Source organism: Chrysemys picta, chromosome 22 (assembly GCF_011386835.1).
Source record: "Chrysemys picta bellii isolate R12L10 chromosome 22, ASM1138683v2, whole genome shotgun sequence".
Lineage (NCBI taxonomy): Eukaryota > Metazoa > Chordata > Testudines > Emydidae > Chrysemys > Chrysemys picta.
In genome coordinates this window covers 10,420,052-10,437,906 of record NC_088812.1, presented here as the reverse complement: position 1 = coordinate 10,437,906, position 17,855 = coordinate 10,420,052, and the positions used below count along the sequence as shown (strand labels likewise).

At 46.7% G+C, this 17,855-nt stretch overlaps 1 protein-coding gene across 1 annotated transcript; it reads right to left on the bottom strand.

The window, feature by feature from the left end:
* Positions 1–2,909: 2,909 nt before the first annotated feature.
* AQP6 (aquaporin 6) lies at positions 2,910–12,017 on the bottom strand. The gene is made up of 4 exons (XM_005308426.4): positions 11,587–12,017; positions 10,224–10,382; positions 9,736–9,816; positions 2,910–3,244 (listed from the first exon to the last, which is right to left on the bottom strand). Exons 1-4 carry the CDS (start codon positions 11,947–11,949, stop codon positions 3,047–3,049), a joined length of 801 nt encoding a protein of 266 aa, XP_005308483.3. The 5' UTR covers positions 11,950–12,017; the 3' UTR covers positions 2,910–3,046.
* Positions 12,018–17,855: the final 5,838 nt, after the last annotated feature.

Below are 17,855 nucleotides of genomic sequence, written 5' to 3'. Positions count from 1 at the left end.
TGATCCAAGGGGAAGGAAGGTAGTCTAGAGGTTAGAACAAAGGAATGGGAGCTAGGATTTTTAAGCGTCAGGGAGGATGGTATACATAGAGCTCTGCAAATCCGTGGGTGCGGATATCTGCGGACAATTGGTGCGGCTCACAGCTCGGATGCTGCAGGGCAGTCTGCAGTACATGCTCACCAGAGGGGAGCGGCTCTCACCCAGCCCTCAGACTCCAGCTAGGCTTGCTGAATCACACAGCAGTGGCAATAGCCTGCTAGGCATTCTGGGAGTTGTTGTAGTCCCCAGCTTGCTTGGCCCCGGCTGGAGGAGGTAAACTACAACTCCCAGAAGAGAGTGAGCCAAGCGCATTTTTGAAAGCGGTGTGGTTGTACATGGTGGGCACTGAGAGGAGAGTAGTTGTCGCTGCTTAGGGTTGCCAGCTTTCTAATCACACACAACCAAACACCCCTGCTCCTTCTCCAAGGCCCCAACCCCTCCCTCTGTTGCTCACTCTTCCCCACCCTCACTCACTTTCACCATGCTGGAGCAGGAGATTGGGGTGCAGGAGAGGGTTATGGGCTGTTGGCTGGGGGTGCAGGCTCTGCGGTGGGGCTGGGGATGAGGGGTTTGTGGTGCAGGAGGGGGTTCCATGCTAGGGCAGGGGGTTGGGATGCGGAAAGAGGTATGGGCTGTTGGCTGGGAGTGCAGGCTCTGCGGTGGGGCTGGGGATGAGGGGCTGTGGGTGCAGGAGGGGGCTCTGGACTGGGGCTGCAGGGCCCCCCCACAGCTCACACTGGTTGCAGTTCCCAGCCCTTGTGACCAATGGGAGCTGCGGAGCCGGTATTCGGGGCAGGGGATAGCGCGTGGAGCCTCCCACTCCCTGGCCGCCAAGCCCCTAGGGGCTGCAAGGACTTGGTGGCCACTTCCAGGGGCAACCTGGGGCCAGGTCAGGTAGGGAGCCTGCCTTAGCCTCAGCTCCTCGCTGCACCGCCAACCAGACTTTTAATGGCCTGGATGGCGGTGAAGGCTGGAGCTGTCAACAAACGGACGCCTGGCAATCCTAACAGTCCCGTGTACTTGCATCTTCTCTGCCCAACTTCATGACAGGAGTGAGGTTTAGGACAAACCCTTCTTGTTGGCATCTCCCATTGGCTAATGTAGGCAGTGCCTCACCTCACATGGTGACTTTTGTGAATCCCATTCTTAGGTGCTTGTTTCCCCCCAGTCATTGTGCAGGGAGCCAGGCACCCAACTCAGGATTTGTAGATCTCATTATTCCAGTGTTTTTCTAGGCCCCCCAAGTCCCTTTGTAGATCCAGACCTGCTGGTGGTAAGGGGATGCACCTGTACACCCGTCCAGCTCTCTCATCTATCCTTGTCTGGCATAACAAGTGATCTGATCACCTTAGTAGCCAGGTTTTTAGGGGCACTGTAAAGAACTCTGAAAAGGTTTTTGCAAAATAATGTATTTACAAAGTTATAAATACAGAACTGATTCCACGAAAAACAAACAAAGGAAATGTAAACTGCCAGCAAGTGGAATGTCATTCAATGGCTGTTTGACTTTGCTGGCTTGAGCTGCCTGGTAGAAAAGAAAGCATAAAGGGCTCTTGACAGACATTTGCTCCCTGTTTCATGGCTATTGGAAGAAAGGCCTTGGAGGAGAAGGCCTAGGAAATTCCTTAGTTTAGTATGGCTCCCATGAACAAGTGAAATGCCTGGATGAGCTTTCAAAACTCCCATATTGGCTGTAATGTCGTGGGGACATAGATCATACAAAAAAGCCACTAACTTGAGAATCCACCTCCGGTGTTAAACTGAGCCCCATGCCTGTTGGAGCAGGATTGTGGGGGGTGGGGGGGTTCAGTCAATGCTGTGTAGTCATGCAGTATAGACATAGTTGATTTATTAATTTAGTAAATAAGAAATTTATTATTAGTGATCAATTATATTGCTAATGGTTATAGGTAGTTAGCTCATTATGGCATCTTAGTGCCTTCATTAAAGATGTTCAGTGCATGACCGAAGTGTGCATTGTAAAGTGTATCCTCAGCCTGATGCAGTGAGTAACATAAAGTGGGTTCACTGCTCAACATACTGTGTATTTGTGATGGATTTCAAGTTTCTCAGGAAGATGAAATACCCAGGGTAAATTCAAGAGTCACAAGCCCAGGAAAGGGACCTGTCTTATTCTTTATTATGAAGGCAGTGGGTTTCTCAATTAAACCAATGGGGCTTAGAGCACAGCCTTCATAAATACCGTGTTGATTCATTGGAGAGCTGGGGAGGGGAAGGTGTGGTTCAAATGATGCCTAAAGTCATAAATAGAATGACTCAGTACCATTCCCTGATTAGCTTTCAATTTTCCTAAGCAACAAAATTCACCCTGCCACATTTTTTAGAAAATCCTGACAGAGTGGGGAGTGGAGCTGCTGCTGCCACCTCTCCAGCCAGGCTCTCTTAGGCAGCCACTGCACTGCACAGAGCAGCGACCCTGAGCAGCCACCTTCAGCCATGTGAGAAGCAGCTCTGTCCCACTCCCTGCCTGCACCCTGCTGCCAGGGACAGTGGATGAATATGCCAGGGACGGGGGAGGCGTAGCAGGAGAAGGACAGAGGTGTCCCCGCGCCCCCCCCCCCCAGGTTACTCTGATGAGGTGGGGAGAGCGTGGCAGTCCCCGGACTGGGCTCAGGGTGGGGGGGTCACTGGGGAAGATGCTGGGAGCAGGTTCCCTGGCCTCTGCTCAGCCAGGACTGGGCCCAGAGGCATGTGCTGCCCACTGCTGTGGCCCCAACCCCCACCAGGAGCTGGCAGGATTGGCTGCCCTGGACCAGGAAGATGGGGTGGAAGTTTCTCCTGAAGGAGACACATGGGGCGATCATGTGTCCTCCCCTTTACGGTGTGCCCCCCCCACATAGGAGAAGGCACGAGTTGTCTATGCTTATGTCTCTTCCTACCATGATCCTGCACCCACCAGATACCATCAAATATCGTGCTCTGTCAGCTCATGGGATAGTACCTGGCCGACTCTAGAATACCCAGTTGTCTGTGGGATGCTATGTGATTAAATCCTTTGTATGACATTGGTCAATGACACAGGCTGCCTGTTCTGCTTTGCTTCCTCCATGTCTTCTGCCTCCATGTCAAAGGTGCCTTTTAGAATTGCCAGCCTCTGAGAGAGACTCTTCAGGTCAGGATAGAGAAGTACATTATATATCAGAGAAGCAAGAATCGCCCCTGTCATGGGGCCCACCCAGAAAATCTGCAGAGATAGGGAGAGAAATAGCATATTATTATTATTATTATTTTTTATTATTAATGTTTAGTGATAGTGCCTAGAAGCCAGAGCTCCATTGTGCTAAGCAATGATTGTAGCCCCAAATAACTTACATTCTTTGAATGTGTATCAGTATGGAGCTCTGCTCTTTTTGAAAATTGTAAAAAATAGACAACCAAGACTGTCATCATAGGTAGAATGAAGGGGAGGTTGATCTCTCTCTCTCTCTCTCTCTCTCTCTCTCTCTCATATTTATAAATATAAATAAATATATATATATATAAAATAGGTTGGGCAAGGATAATCTGTGAAGGGTCTTAAATGTAAAGATGAGTAGTTTGTGTTTGATATGGTGGACAAGGGGAGCCAATGGAGGATGCAAAGGGAGGGGTGATGGTTCAAGTGACAAGCCAGGAACGTAATCTTTGTGGCGGCATTTCAAATGGCTATAAGTCAAAATAGAATTTGTTAAGACCAGAGAGGAACATCCAAAAGTTGAGATAAGAGATGATGAGGGCCTGTATGAGAGATTTAGCTGTTGTATATGCAAAGGTTATTCATAATCAAAGATGGGGACTGGGACTCTTTTGGCTAAAATGACTTTAAAATGTCATAACGTTAATATTTCATTGACTCCTTCACTACTAGGCCAATGTTCTAGGAACATCCTGATAGAATTAACTTGGCATACTTCTGAATGTCAGGTATGCCCAGCAACGTCGTACCTGCCAAGCTGCTGAAAGCACTAGGACATCCTAGTAGAACATCTCTCCTGTGTTGCTGAATGTCCCAGGTATGTCCACTTACTTAGGTTATATGCTTTTGGGGCAGGGACCTTCTTTTTATACGTTTGTACAGTGCCTTGCTCAATGGGACCCCGGTCTGTGGCTAGACCTCCTAGGCACTCAGGACTGGCTCCAGGCACCAGCGAAGGCAGCAGGTGCTTGGGGTGACCAATGGAAAGGGGCGGCACGTCCGGGTCTTTGGCAGCAATTCGGCGGCAGGTCCCTCAGCCCTTCTCGGTGGGAAGGAGCTGCCACCAAAGTGCTGCCGATCGTGGCCTTTTTTTTTTTTTTTTTTTGGGCTTCGCCACTTGGGGCAGCCAAAAAGCTGGAGCCGGCCCTGTAGGCACTACTGCAATACAAATAATATGTATGTCCAGGTATAAAGCACCTGCCATGCAGCTGAAGGTTCCCTAATATTGCATTAATTTCAATGCACTAATGACCGCTTTACATCTCTTTGCAACAGATTGGTTGTGGGCCTTGTTTAAGTGAAAGCTTAGATCCATCAGATTGCAGCACCCTTTCCCCTGCCAGTCCCTACCACTATGCCCCATGCATGCCCCTGTACTGAAGATTTCCTCTCCAGCTGCATATTGCTACTAAGTTGTGCCATTAAGGGTTCAGATGGCTGATCTTTCTTCCTGTCTGGCATTCTCATTTCCTACACCTTGAAATGTGTCCATGCAGCAAATGGTTATATCCGCACAATTCCACCAGGTGGCAGTGCTTACAAACAGCCTTGTTACATCGGGGCAAAGCTACAGTTGCAAACAAAACTGACAGCAGGCTGCTTACAGTGACGCTATACTTCGTTAAGGCAGAGATATAGAAACTGAATGGAGGTAGAGAGGGAAGGAAAGTCGGTCCATATTGGGGTTGCTTGGGAGCATGTTCATTTTCTGTAGCTTTGAGCTAAAATTACTTAGCCCCATTTCAGTTCTGTGTTGATATCTGTGGATCACAACTTCCCCACTTCCATGCAATGGAGTAAACATTAAAAGACAAAATATACTTTGGACCCTGAATCTTACCCTGACAGTACATGAACATGAGTTTCTCTGTATTAATTGCATATTTTGATCTTTATCCTAAATATTTATGTGCTTGAGTTGTAAGAGTATGTGTTAGATGTCAAAGGGAAAGTGAAGAGGCCCCTTCTACTCAAGCAGTTTCAACAGGAACACAGCCTCAGGCCTGTGCTTACAATCCATTAAGAATGAATGATCCAACCACTCAGCGCTGCAGCCATCAAAAGAGAAGAATCCTCCTGGACCGGCCTCTCTGGATGCACAGTTCCAGTGGGGAAAAAACCTGTCAGAGGAACCTAAAAGTGTTTATACTTGGGCCCTGAAACAAAGAAAACTAATGAGCAATATGGTAAAGAATTTACTCTGAGATAAATAACAGGGCCTTTTGTACTTAAGAGAGACCAAGACACAGAATTATAGAAGGAAGGTAAGTGGGCTAGAACAGTGACTCTCAACCTTTCCAGCCTACTGTACCCCTTTCAGGTGACCGATTTGTCTTGCATACCCCCAAGTTACACCTCACTTAAAAACTACTTGATTACAAAATCAGACATAACAATACAAAGGTGTCACAGCAACACTGTTACTGAACAATTGCTGACTTTCTCTTTTTGCCATAGAATTACAAAATCAGTTGGAATATAAATATTGTACTTACATTTCAGTGTACAGTATATAGAGCCATATAAACAAGTCATTGTATGAAATTATAGTTTGTACTGACTTCGCTAGTGCTTTTTATGTAGCCTGTTGTAAAACTAGGCAAATATCAAGATGTGTTGATGTAACCACTGGAAGACCTCTGTGTACCCCCAGGGGTACGTGTACCCCTGGTTGAGAATCACTGGGCTAGAAGAATAGCAGGGCCTGCTGTCACTTGGGACCAAAGTGGGTCATAAAAGACTCTTTGCTTACTAAGAGCTTGTCTACATGGGTACACTGGCTGAAATAAGCTATTGCAGAATAGCTCCCCGTGTGGCCAGTCTATTCTGGAATAATTAGTGCACTCCTAGAGCAGCTAATTATTCTGAAATAAAATGACATTTATTCCCAAAAAGGGTCCACGTAGGGATGTATTCTGGAATAGCTACTCCAGGATAGATTATTCCACATTAGCTATGCTAGTCAATTTCCCTGCATAAAGAAGCCTTGTCAGAATGTGATCTGGTTCATTTCCTTTCCTGAAGAGGAAGCCTGTTTAACTTGTAGTAAAGCATCAGCCTAGAGAAAACTTAATATTGGGGTAGGCTGTTTAGTGTGTTAAAATAATCTTTCTGTAGTGCTTTCTAGAGTGCCTTGTATTAAATGAGGATATTGATATAATAGGCATCACAGAAACTCGGTGGAATGAGAATAATCAGTGGGACACAGTAATACCAGGGTACAAAATATATCAGAGGGACAGAACAGGCCATGCTGGTGCGGGAGTGGCATTATGTGAAAGCATAGAATCAAATGAAGTAAAAATCTTAAATGAACCAAACAGTACCATAGAATCTCTATGGATAGTAATTTCATACTTGAATAATAAGAATATAGCAGTAGGGATTTACTACCAACCACCTGACCAGGATGGTGATTAGTGACTGCAAAATACTCAGGCAGAATAGAGACGCTATAAAAATAAAAAACTTAATAATGGGGATTTCAACTATCCCCATATTGACTGGGTACATGTCACCTTAGGACGGGATGCAGAGATAAAGTTTCTTGACACCTTAAATGACTGCTTCTTAGAGCAGCTAGTCCTGGAACCCACAAGAGGAGAAGCAATTCTTGATTTAGTCCTAAGTAGAGTACAGGACCTGGTCCAAGAGGTGAATATAGCTGGACTGCTTGGTAAAAGTGATCATAATATAATTAAATTTAACATCCCTGTGGTGAGGAAAACCCCTCAGCACCCCAGTACGGTAGCATTTAATTTCAGAAAGGGGATCTACACAAAAATGAGGAAGTTAGTTAAAAAGAATTAAAAGGTACAGTGTCAAAAGTGAAAGCTGCATGGAAACTTTTTAAAGACACCATAGTAGAGGCTCAACTTAAATGTATACCCCAAATTAAAAAACATAGTAAGAGAACCAAAAAAGTGCCACTATGGCTAAACAACAAAGTAAAAGAAGCTGAGAGAGGCAAAAAGGCATCCTTTAAAAAGTGGAAGATAAATCCTATAGAGGAAAATAGAAAGGAGCATAAACTCTGGCAAATGAAGTGTAAAAATATAATTAGGAAGGCCAAAAATGAATTTGAAGAACAGCTAGCCAAAGACTCAAAAAGTAATAGCAAAAAACCTTTTAAATACATCAGAAGCAGGAAGGCTGAGGATGTGAGGGAGATTCTAAAACCTGAGCCATTCTTTTTGAGGTTACAAATCTAAGGAACTGTCCCAGAGTGAGGTGTCATTAGAGGTGGTTTTGGAACAAATTGATCAACTAAACAATAAGAAGTCACGAGGGCCAGATGGTATTCACCCAAGAGTTCTGAAAGAACTCAAATGTGAAATTGCTGAACTACTACCTGTGGTTTAACCTATCATTTAAATCAGCTTCTCTACCAAATGACTGGAGAATAGCTAATGTGACGCCAATTTGTAAAAAGGGCTCCAGAGGTGATCCTGGCAAATACAGGCCAGTAAGCCTGACTTCAGGGCCGGGCAAACTGGTTGAAACTATAGTAAAAATTGTCAGACACATAGGTGAACATAATTTGTTGGGGAAGAGTTAACATGTTTTTTTGTAAAGGGAAATCATGCCTCACCAATCCACTAGAATTCTTTAAAGGAGTCAACAAGCATGTGAACAAGGGGGATCCAGTGGGTATAGTGTACTTAAATTTTCAGAAAGCCTTTGACAAGCTACCTCACCAAAGGCTCTTAAGCAAAGTAAGCTGTCATGGGATAAGAGGGATGGTCCTCTCATAGATTGGTAACTGGCTAAAAGGAAACAAAGGTTAGGAATAAATGGTCAGTTCTCAGAATGGAGAGAGGTAAATAGTGGTGTGTCCCCCAGGCATCTGTACTAGGCCCAGTCCTATTCAACATATTCATAAATGATCTAGAAAAAGGGGTAAACAGTGAGGTGGCAAAATATGCAGATGATACAAAACTACTCAAGATAGTTAAGTCCAAAACAGACTGCAAAGAGCTACAAAGGGATCTCTCAAAACTGGGTGACTGGGCAACAAAATGGCAGATGAAATTCAATGCTGATAAATGCAAAGTAATGCACTTTGGAAAACATAATCCCAACTATACATATACAACGGTGGGATCTAAATTAGCTGCTACCACTCAATGTGCAATGGCAGTCAAAAAATCTAACAATGTTGGGAATCATTAAAAAAGGGATAGATAATAAGACAGAAAATATATTGCCTCTCTATAAATCCATGGTACGCCTCATCTTGAATACTGCATTCAGATGTGGTTGCCCCATCTCAAAACATATATTGGAATTGGAAAAGGTTCAGAAAAGGGCAACAAAAATGTTTAGGGGTATGAAGCAGCTTCTGAATGAGAAGAGATTAATAAGATTGGGACTTTTCCTCTTGGAAAAGAAACGACTCAGGGGAGATATGATAGAGGGATATAAAATCATGATGGGTGTGGCGAAAGTAAATAACACAAGAACTAGGCGTCACCAAATGAAATTAATAGGCATCAGGTTTAAAACAAACAAAGGGAAGTATTTTTTACTTACAATGCACAGTTAACCTGTGGAACTCTTTGCCAGAGGATGTTGTGAAGGCCAAGACTATAACAGGGTTCAAAAAAGAACTAGATAAATGTATGGAGGATAGGTCCATCAATGGCTACTAGCCAGGATGGGCAGGGATGGTGTCCCTAACCTCTGTTTGCCAGAAGCTGGGAATGGGCAACAGAGGATGGATCACTTGATTACCAGTTCTGTTCATTCCCGCTGGAGCACCTGGCATTGGCTGCGGTCAGATACAGGATACTGGGCTAGATGGAGCATAGGTCTGACCCAATATGGTTGTTCTTATGTTTGTTCCAACTGCTATATAAAAATACTTTAAGAGGCCTGTTGGTCAATGTCACTGATCATGGGTTCCTGAAGGCTCCAGCAGGTGATTAAACTGATCTAGCCCTACATGGCAATAAGCAGTTGGTATACAAGGGACCCCGAGCTAAGAATAGAAGAATCACAAGCTTTCACCCTGAGAGAGGTGAGGACAAGAGGCCTAAGACCCAAAGATGGTGCATTAACAGACCAGATTGGGGGGAGGGGGGGGGAGTGTAGCTAGCCCCTTAACAGTGAAACACTGACTGATTACATGAAGATGAAGACATGCCTGCAGAGTGGTACACCCAGCTAATTCAGACTCCTAGGGACCTTCCCTTTCAGGCCTTTGGAACATCTAAAGAGGAGACTGACTCCTATGTGTCCTTCCCAGACTTTACACTGAGCCCAGTGCCTGCTGGGGAAGGAGTTTGAGGATTTAGTAAATGCTGGATTGATCGCATTCAGTGCAGACATAATTGATAAAGCTCATCCCATGTTACTCACTGTTGGGTCTCAGTACCTTGATACAAGGAGCTCCTAGAAACGCGGGGTGCAATAAGGCCAAATTTCAACATCTCACCCAAGGTATTTTGGAGATGGTAGAGACCTCTAGAACAGAAAGGGAAAGGACATAATGATATTACCCAGTGGACAGTAAACTTGTTGACTATGACAGCAGGGCCAAAGGATCTTGCAGGATTCATGGAGCAGCCAGTGAAGTAGATCTAGTAAACAGAGATGGGAAAGAAAGTATTAGGAGAATTACACTCTCTAAAGATGAATGAAGTCCAAATGAACCTCATGTTTGATTTGTCATATCTCTCTGTAGTTCAGGCAATTAGACATTTACAAATCTCTCTTATAGTTATAGTTTAGTCATCATTGCTGTATGATGGGAGAAGCATGGAATTGGCCTAGTTGGGAGTTCCTCCCACAGCGAGCATCTTGTACTGGAAGAGACTGGGACTGGCATAACAATAAGCTTTCCCCACAGCCAGCACTCCTGCCCTGCTCCAAGCAGCGCTTTTGGCAGGCAGGGTGTTCAGAATTGGAGTGCATGTTTTTTATTTGTTTCTAATCAACCATTAGGTACAAACCCCTCCATGTTTTATGCAGTGCCTAACAAGCTTACCCCAATCAGGTGTCCCAAGGCAACGGATATGCCAATGAATGTGGCTGGGGAGTTGGCATTTCTGTGTCTGTCGGTGGAAGCAAAATAACAAAGAACCAGCTGAAAGGTGAGAATGAGCTCAACAGCAACTGCTTGTCCAGAAGTGATGTTGCTCCGCACCTGGGGAAAGGGATGGCAAAGGGACTTCTTAGGAGACCACAGCAGCATCGGCTTCTGCTCACCAGCCACACTAGGTAACGCTGCTGCCTCACACAATCCACCTCAAAAGCAGGCATCTGCAGTGACAAGAGCTTCTGGGAGACTTAAGTGTAACAGTGGGGGTAAGGGGATTTTTCATGGTTTGTATCCTTACTTTTGGAGCCATGCAGTAGCAACTAACTGAGTGTAGGAGTGATAAGCACAGAATGTACAGATCAGGCATTGATAGCAGATTGGTTACTACTGTTCCAAAGTTTTTGTAGGCTATTGGGAACAGATTTTCAGAATGGCTCAGCATCCAGCAGCTCTCATTGAGAACAATGGAGAATTCTACACATGCACACCAATTGAGGACCATGGGGGCTCTAGGGTGAAAATCTGTTCCTTATGGCTTAGGTATTATGTTGCTGGGAGCATGAAAAAGCAGAGAGGCATGTACTCATGCAACTAAAATCCACTTAGCTGGGAATGTGTGGAAATTATGTAAACAGCAGGAATGCTCAGCTGTAGGTCCTATCTGTGGAGTCCATTAAGTTGTTCTGATATCTTGGGTGACTCCCTTCCTCGTTCTGAGCCTCACTTCTCATCTGTAAAAAGTGCGATAGTCACAATAATCAATGCCCAGTACATGCAGAAACCTTTGCTAAGGGTAATCACTTCCCCTAGTCCCTCCTTTGGTTTGACTTAAATAGGCACAGATCCATGAGGTATCTAGTATAGTTTTGTTTGACCTGTATTTAAAAACCCGCCTGTACTGGGCATTCATTTCTAGTTGTCACTGGGCAGGTTTCACTGTAAAGATTTGCCCATTTGTGTTTCCATCTTGAGCAGATGGCAGTGATTTTTTTTATCACAAATCCCCCTCAATTCATACCTACCACAGTCCTGGCCTCCTAATTTAGAATTACAACATAATTCAGCATGGTTGGCAGTTTCTCCTCCTGCAGCGGGGTGCAGGTCAGGATTGAGGAGCATTGACACTATTTGTTACCACTACATATAGCTACATATTAACCCAAGCCTGAACTAGAAGGGGGCCACACAAGTCAAGAGTGAGGGGACCGGTTGAGGTGTGGTTGGGAAGCTTGCACATGTCGGGCTCACAGCAATGTTAATGGTCATTCACTTTCATCAGCATTATCAAAAAGAGGGGTGAGGAACTCACCGTGTTAATGCCTAAGCTTCCTTGGACCTCTGCAGGCGTCACTCCATACAACGTGGCTGCTCCAGCGATGCCTCCAGCCAGCTGGGCAACCATATAGCAAGCAGCTCTTGCCAAAGAGATACGAGAGCCAAGCAGGAAGGCCATAGTCACAGCTGGGTTGACATGAGCACCACTGACATGCCAGGCAATCTGGACCACAGTAGCTGCAGCCAAGTTGAAGGTAATAGAGATCTGTAAGATGGTGGGGAGGGCTGAGGGCCAGCGGAGGACTGAGCCCAGGCCGAAGAAGACGTAGATGGAGGTGGCTAGGAACTCAGCAAAGACAGCCCGATAAAAGGTCACAGACAGTACCTCCTTCCACATCCTCTCGTGAGCCCAACAGTGAGAGGGACAGAGGGCGTTTCTAATGCTGGAGCTCCTTTTTACTGGAGAATATTTGAGGAAACACTATGTAAATAAGTTTGTAAAACTGGGCAGGACCAGGAAATCCAGAACCTGGAAATTCTTCAGTGAAGGAGTGAGTCAGACCTGCCCAGTTCAGCACACATCAATGCTCCTTCCTCACCCCACCCCCTCCACCACCACTACCACTGACCCAGAGTCTTAACTCCCAGCACCAGACTTAACCCAGTTTCTGACTCTCAGAAATGAGTGTGTTCCATTTTTGGGTTGTTATCTTAGTGCAATGTAGGCAGGGCAGACGAACTCCTGTGGGACCCCAGAATTTCACACACAGACCAAGACCAGTGCACACCCTCCCCCAACCCCCACCACAGGGTTTGTGGGGATTGATGTGAGGGAGTGGACGAGCTGGGGTGGGAGGGACCATATGGATGGGGGAGCCTTGTGGAGATTGGGGAAGGCTTGAAATGGATTGCCTGGGGATGGGAGGCCCAAGTAGCTGGGAGATTTTTATAAGTGGGGGTTCGTGGTGGGGCAGGAGGGTGGATAAGTTTGATGGTTGGGGGAACCCTGAGGGAAATATGCTTGGGGGTGCCTGGGTGGGGCATTAAGAAGCGGGCTGACCAGGAAGGTATTAGGGTATGGGGGCAGTGAGGTGGGATGGTGTGGCATGGTGTGGAGGGGTTGGGGGAATTAAGGATGGACCCAGACATGTTGGAGTGGTGGAGCAGTGGGGGGGCATAAGAATAGGGGGGGAGGGAGATGGAGGGGTCTCAGGGTGTTCAGGATGGGGTGATTGGGCGAGTGGAGTTCCCTTGGGATGAGTGGGTATTCCTGGGCTGGGGGAGCAAGGAGGATTGGGGGGGTGCCTGGTTGGTTGGGAGGGACTGGGGAGCCCAAGGGAATTTGGGAGCTGGGGGGATTGTGGGGTGACCCAGACAATGGGGGGGAAGCAGGATGAGGTAGCTGTAGGAGGTTGGGGGAGGGAAAGTTGCAAGCTGGAGATTGCAACTCCCACAATGCTTGGGGGCTGGTGGGGAGCAGCATGGTGGAGGTGCAGAACACAGAGATTGCAACTCCGGTGATGCCTTTGATGGAAGCTGGAGCTAGTGCTCAGTAGGGCCCTACCAATTTAACAGCCATGAAAAACATGTCACGGACCGTGAAATCAACCCTTCCCCATGAAATCTGATCTCCCCTGCTGCTGGGAGCCCAGGGCTCCTAGCTGCTAGTCTGGCCATGCTGGGGGGGAGGGGCGGGGGAGACACATGAGTCGTCCCTCATGTCTTACTAATCTATTCGAGTTCTTTGAAAGGGTCACCAAACGTGGACAAGGGGGATCCAATAGACATAGTGTACTTAGATTTCCAGAAAGCCTTTGATAAGGTCCCTCATCAAAAGCTCTTATGTAAATTAAGCTGTCATGGGATAAGAGGGAAGATCCTTTCATGGATTGAGAACTGGTTAAAAGACAGGGAACAAAGGGTAGGAATTAATGGCAAATTTTCAGAATGGAGAGGGATAACTAGTGGTGTTTCCCAAGGGTCAGTCCTAGGACCAGTCCTATTCAACTTGTTCATAAATGATCTGGAGAAAGGGGTAAACAGTGAGGTGGCAAAGTTTGCAGACGATATGAAACTGCTCAAGATAGCTAAGACCAAAGCAGACAGTGAAGAATTACAAAAAGGTCTCACAAAACTAAGTGATTGGGCAACAAAATGGCAAATGAAATGTTATGTGGATAAATGTAAAGTAATGCCCATTGGAAAAAATACCCCAACTATACATACAATATGATGGGGGCTAATTTAGCTACACCTAATCAGGAAAGAGAACTTGGAGTCATCATGGATAGTTCTCTGAAGACGTCCACGCAGTGTGCAGCGACAGTCAAAAAAGCAAACAGGATGTTAGAAATCATTAAAAAAAGGGATGGAGAATATCTCATTGCCCTTATATAAATCCATGGTATGCCCACATCTTGAATACTGTGTACACATGTGGTTTCCGCATCTCAAAAAAGATATGCTGGCATTAGAAAGGTTCAGAGCAGGGCAACTAAAATGATTAGGGGTTTGGAACGGGACCCACATGAGGAGAGATTAAAGAGGCTAGGACTTTTCAGCTTGGAAAAGAGGAGACTAAGGGGGGATATGATAGAGGTGTATATAAAATCATGAGTGGTGTGGAGAAAGTGAACAAGGAAAGGGTATTTACTTGTTCCCGTAATATAAGAACTAGGGGCCACCAAATGAAATTAATAGGCAGCATGTTTAAAACAAATAAAAGGAAGTTCTTCACACAGCACACAGTCAACCTGTGGAATTCCTTGCCTGAGGAGGTTGTGAAGACTAGGACTATAACAGGGTTTAAAAGAGAACTAGATAAATTCCTGGAGGTTAAGTCCATTAATGGCTATTAGCCAGGATAGGTAAGGAATGGTGTCCCTAGCCTTTGTTTGTTAGAGGGTGGAGATGGATGGCAGGAGAGAGATCACTTGATCATTACCTGTTAGGTTCACTCCCTCTGGGGCACCTGGCATTGGCCACTGTCAGCAGACAGGATACTGGGCTGGATGGACCTTTGGTCTGATCCAGTATGGCCGTTCTTATGTCCTTCCCCTGCATGGCTGCTCTTGGTGGGGAGATCAGACCCACCTCCAGAGGCAGCACAGAAATGAGGGTCATACCCCCTCACTTCTGCGCTGCAGCAGCCCAGGAGCTGGGCTCTGGTCTTCTGTCCCCCCCGCCCCGCAGCTCCTGCCAGAGCTCCAGATCCAGGTGCGGCTTCCTCCTGCATCTGGGGTAGCCTGGGCTCTGGGCTTCTGCACCCCTTCGCGGCTCCTGCCACGGCTCCGGCACCAAACCCAGGGCTTCCTCCTGGTAGCTGCAGCCAGAGCAGGGGCAGATGGAGCTTGGGGCTTCTGCCCCTCCAGCCATGGCTCAGGGCAGCCCGGACTTGGGGCTTCTTCCCCTGCGGCTCCTGCCAGGGCTCCGGGTGACCCAGTAGGGGCATCTTCTGGGGCCGGGGCACCCATTTTTCCTGGGGGGGGCCCAAAATTGGCCAGGGGCCCCTGCCTTAATCTGTCCCTGGCCTGGACTATCAGCTAGGATCCCCTGGCTGGGACATTCCCAGCAGTATGGGGGAGATCCTACCCACCTCCACCTCCAGGAACCTCCTCTAACTGCAGGAAGCTGGGAGGGTGCTACCTTCAGCTCTAAAGGTAGCACAGAAGTGAGGGTGGCAATCTTGGGACCCCCCCACAACAACTTTGCAACCCCCCTCATGTTCCCATTTTGGGTCAGGACCCCCACGGTTACAATACGGTGAAATTTCAGATATAAACATCAGAAATCGTGAAATTGACCAATTAAAAAACCCTCTGGCCATGAAATTGACAAGAATGGATGTGAATTTAGTAGGGCCCTAGTGATCAGGAAAGACCTGATGCGCTACTTCTGTTTGGTTTTAAGTAATAAAGTAATAAAGTTTGTAAGACATTTGTAACCAGACTAATCCATTACATCCTCAATCATGGCATTTCTATTTTCTGAGTCATATCACCTGCCCTCAAGAATCTGGATGGTTATTGCTCAGAATCACTGGTGTAATAAGGCCTCAAAGTGCACTGATGCAAGAATAGGTTAGGGATCCCATCGCAATTCCAGGCCATAGTCCTCAAAAGCCCCCAGGCACCCCAACATCCCAGCCTACCTGCCATCCCAACATCCTCCATTTCCCCCCCAACTCATTCACCCCCCCCAATAACACCCACTCCCCGAAACCCTCACTCCGCATTCTCCCCCCACTCCCAAAGCTCAGCCAAAACTCATCCCACCAGCTCCTCAGCCACCAGCCCCGGGATTTTCCTGTCCACTCAGCTCCTGCTCACCCCACACGCAGCACTTTACTCTCATCCTGGACTTGGACAGTTCCTCCTGCTTCTAGCTATCCAGAGGTTCTGCACATGCCCATGGCCAGCTCCCAAATTTGAGTGATGAATGGCATTGCCACCTAGTACATGGGCTTGTAGTGCCATTCAAGTTTGGCCTGGACACTTCTCCATCATAATTAAGGGCAGCTGGGCCAAATTTGAGTGGCACCGTGATTCCATGCCCCAACTTGCAACTCCACTCAGGCAAATTTAGCCCCACTTCCCCCTATCATGATAGAGGTGGTGGGGGCCAAATTTGAGTGAGTGGCATTGTGACACCAGGCACCAGGTGAAGTGCTGGAGTGCTGCTCCAGCTGGTTGGGTTCCCATAATCTTGTGGGTCTTGCCACGGCTGCAACAGTGTCATCATTGTAGCTACACTGCTGCTCAGAATGCTATCACCTTTTCTGCATATATAAAGCCAAATCAAAACCTGCCAGAACTTTGGGAAATCTCTATAAGTAGAAGTGGTGGATGGTAGTGGTAGGGTGAAATTAAACCTTTGAAGCGTGAGAAATGCAAGCACAGCTGCACAGATTTCATCACAAGAGAACCAGGAAGCAAACCAAACCCTGAAACTAGTTTGGTCAGTTTTGCTTCCTGGTCCACCTGTGCTAAACCCAGTGTTGCTGTGTTTGGGTTTCCCCCCTTCAGCATTCCCTGTTTTCACTGCTACATCTAGTCAGGTGAGATATTTTTAAGGGGGGGAAAAAAGCTAATCCTTCGGCTAACATCCCAACAGTAACAAAGGCTGGATCCTTATGTTAAGAGATTCTCTTTAATTTTGACTTGAGCCCCTCACTCAGTAATATGGGAACTTACTCTGGGTGCCTTTGCTATGCAAGTCTGTAATCACTCACAGGCACAGAGGTTTAAACAAATGACCTTTATGGGGTGGGGGGAGAGTTGGAGAAAAGGGAAAGGCAGGTGGAACTGGGATAATTATTTACACATTTACACCTTCCCCTACCATTTCCCACAGTCCCAAACAATTTGACACTAAATGGCTGATACAATTAGTTCTGTCTTCCAGCCTCACACTTGCTGTTCATTGATCGACAACTTCCTTGTGACCAAATGGACCCATGTACACAAATCCCACATCCTAGTTTAATAACCATTGTATAAAATATGCATTCTGAGGTTTCTGTTGCAAACTCGGGTTGAGGGAAAGCGTAGGGCTAGGGATTCAGATTAGGGATCGGATTAGGTTAGGGTTAGGCTGGGGTAGGGGTTAGGATTAGGGTTAAAGTTAGGTTTTAGGGTTGGGTTAGGGGTAGGGATAGGATGAGAGTCAGAGGTAGTGTTACGGTTAAGGGTCAGGTTAGGGACAGCATCTGGCTAAGGGTTAGGGTTGGGGGTAGGGTTAGGATAGAGTTAGGGTTAAGGATTAATGTCAGGGCCATCAGCAGGGTGATGGTTAGAGTTACAGTTAGGGTTAGGGTCAGGGACATTGACAAGGATTATAGTGAGGGGTGGGGATGGAGTTTAGATTAGGATGAGGGGTTTGGGTCAGGAATTAGTGTGAGGGATTGGGTTGTGGGGGTTAGCATTTAGGGTTAGTGGGGAGGGGTTAGGGTCAGGGTTAGGGTAGATTGAGGGTGAGATTAGGGTTAGGGTCAGGGGTTAGGGTTACTTTAGGGTTAGTATTAGATTAGGGTAAATCAGGGTTAGAGGTCGGGGTAGGGGGGAGGGTTAGGCGGTTAGATTAGGGTTATTGTTAGGGGGCAGGATTATGGTTGCGTGAGAGATTAGGGTTATGGTTTAGGGTAAGGCTTTATAGTTAGAGAGGTAAAATCTAGGGGGTTAGGCTGTAGGGGTTAGGGATAGGGGTTAGGGTTATGGTTAGGTTAGGGTGAGGGGTTGGAGTTAAGGATTAGGGTTAAGGATTGGTGTTAGGGTAGAGTTAGGCATCGCCATCACAAGAAGGTCA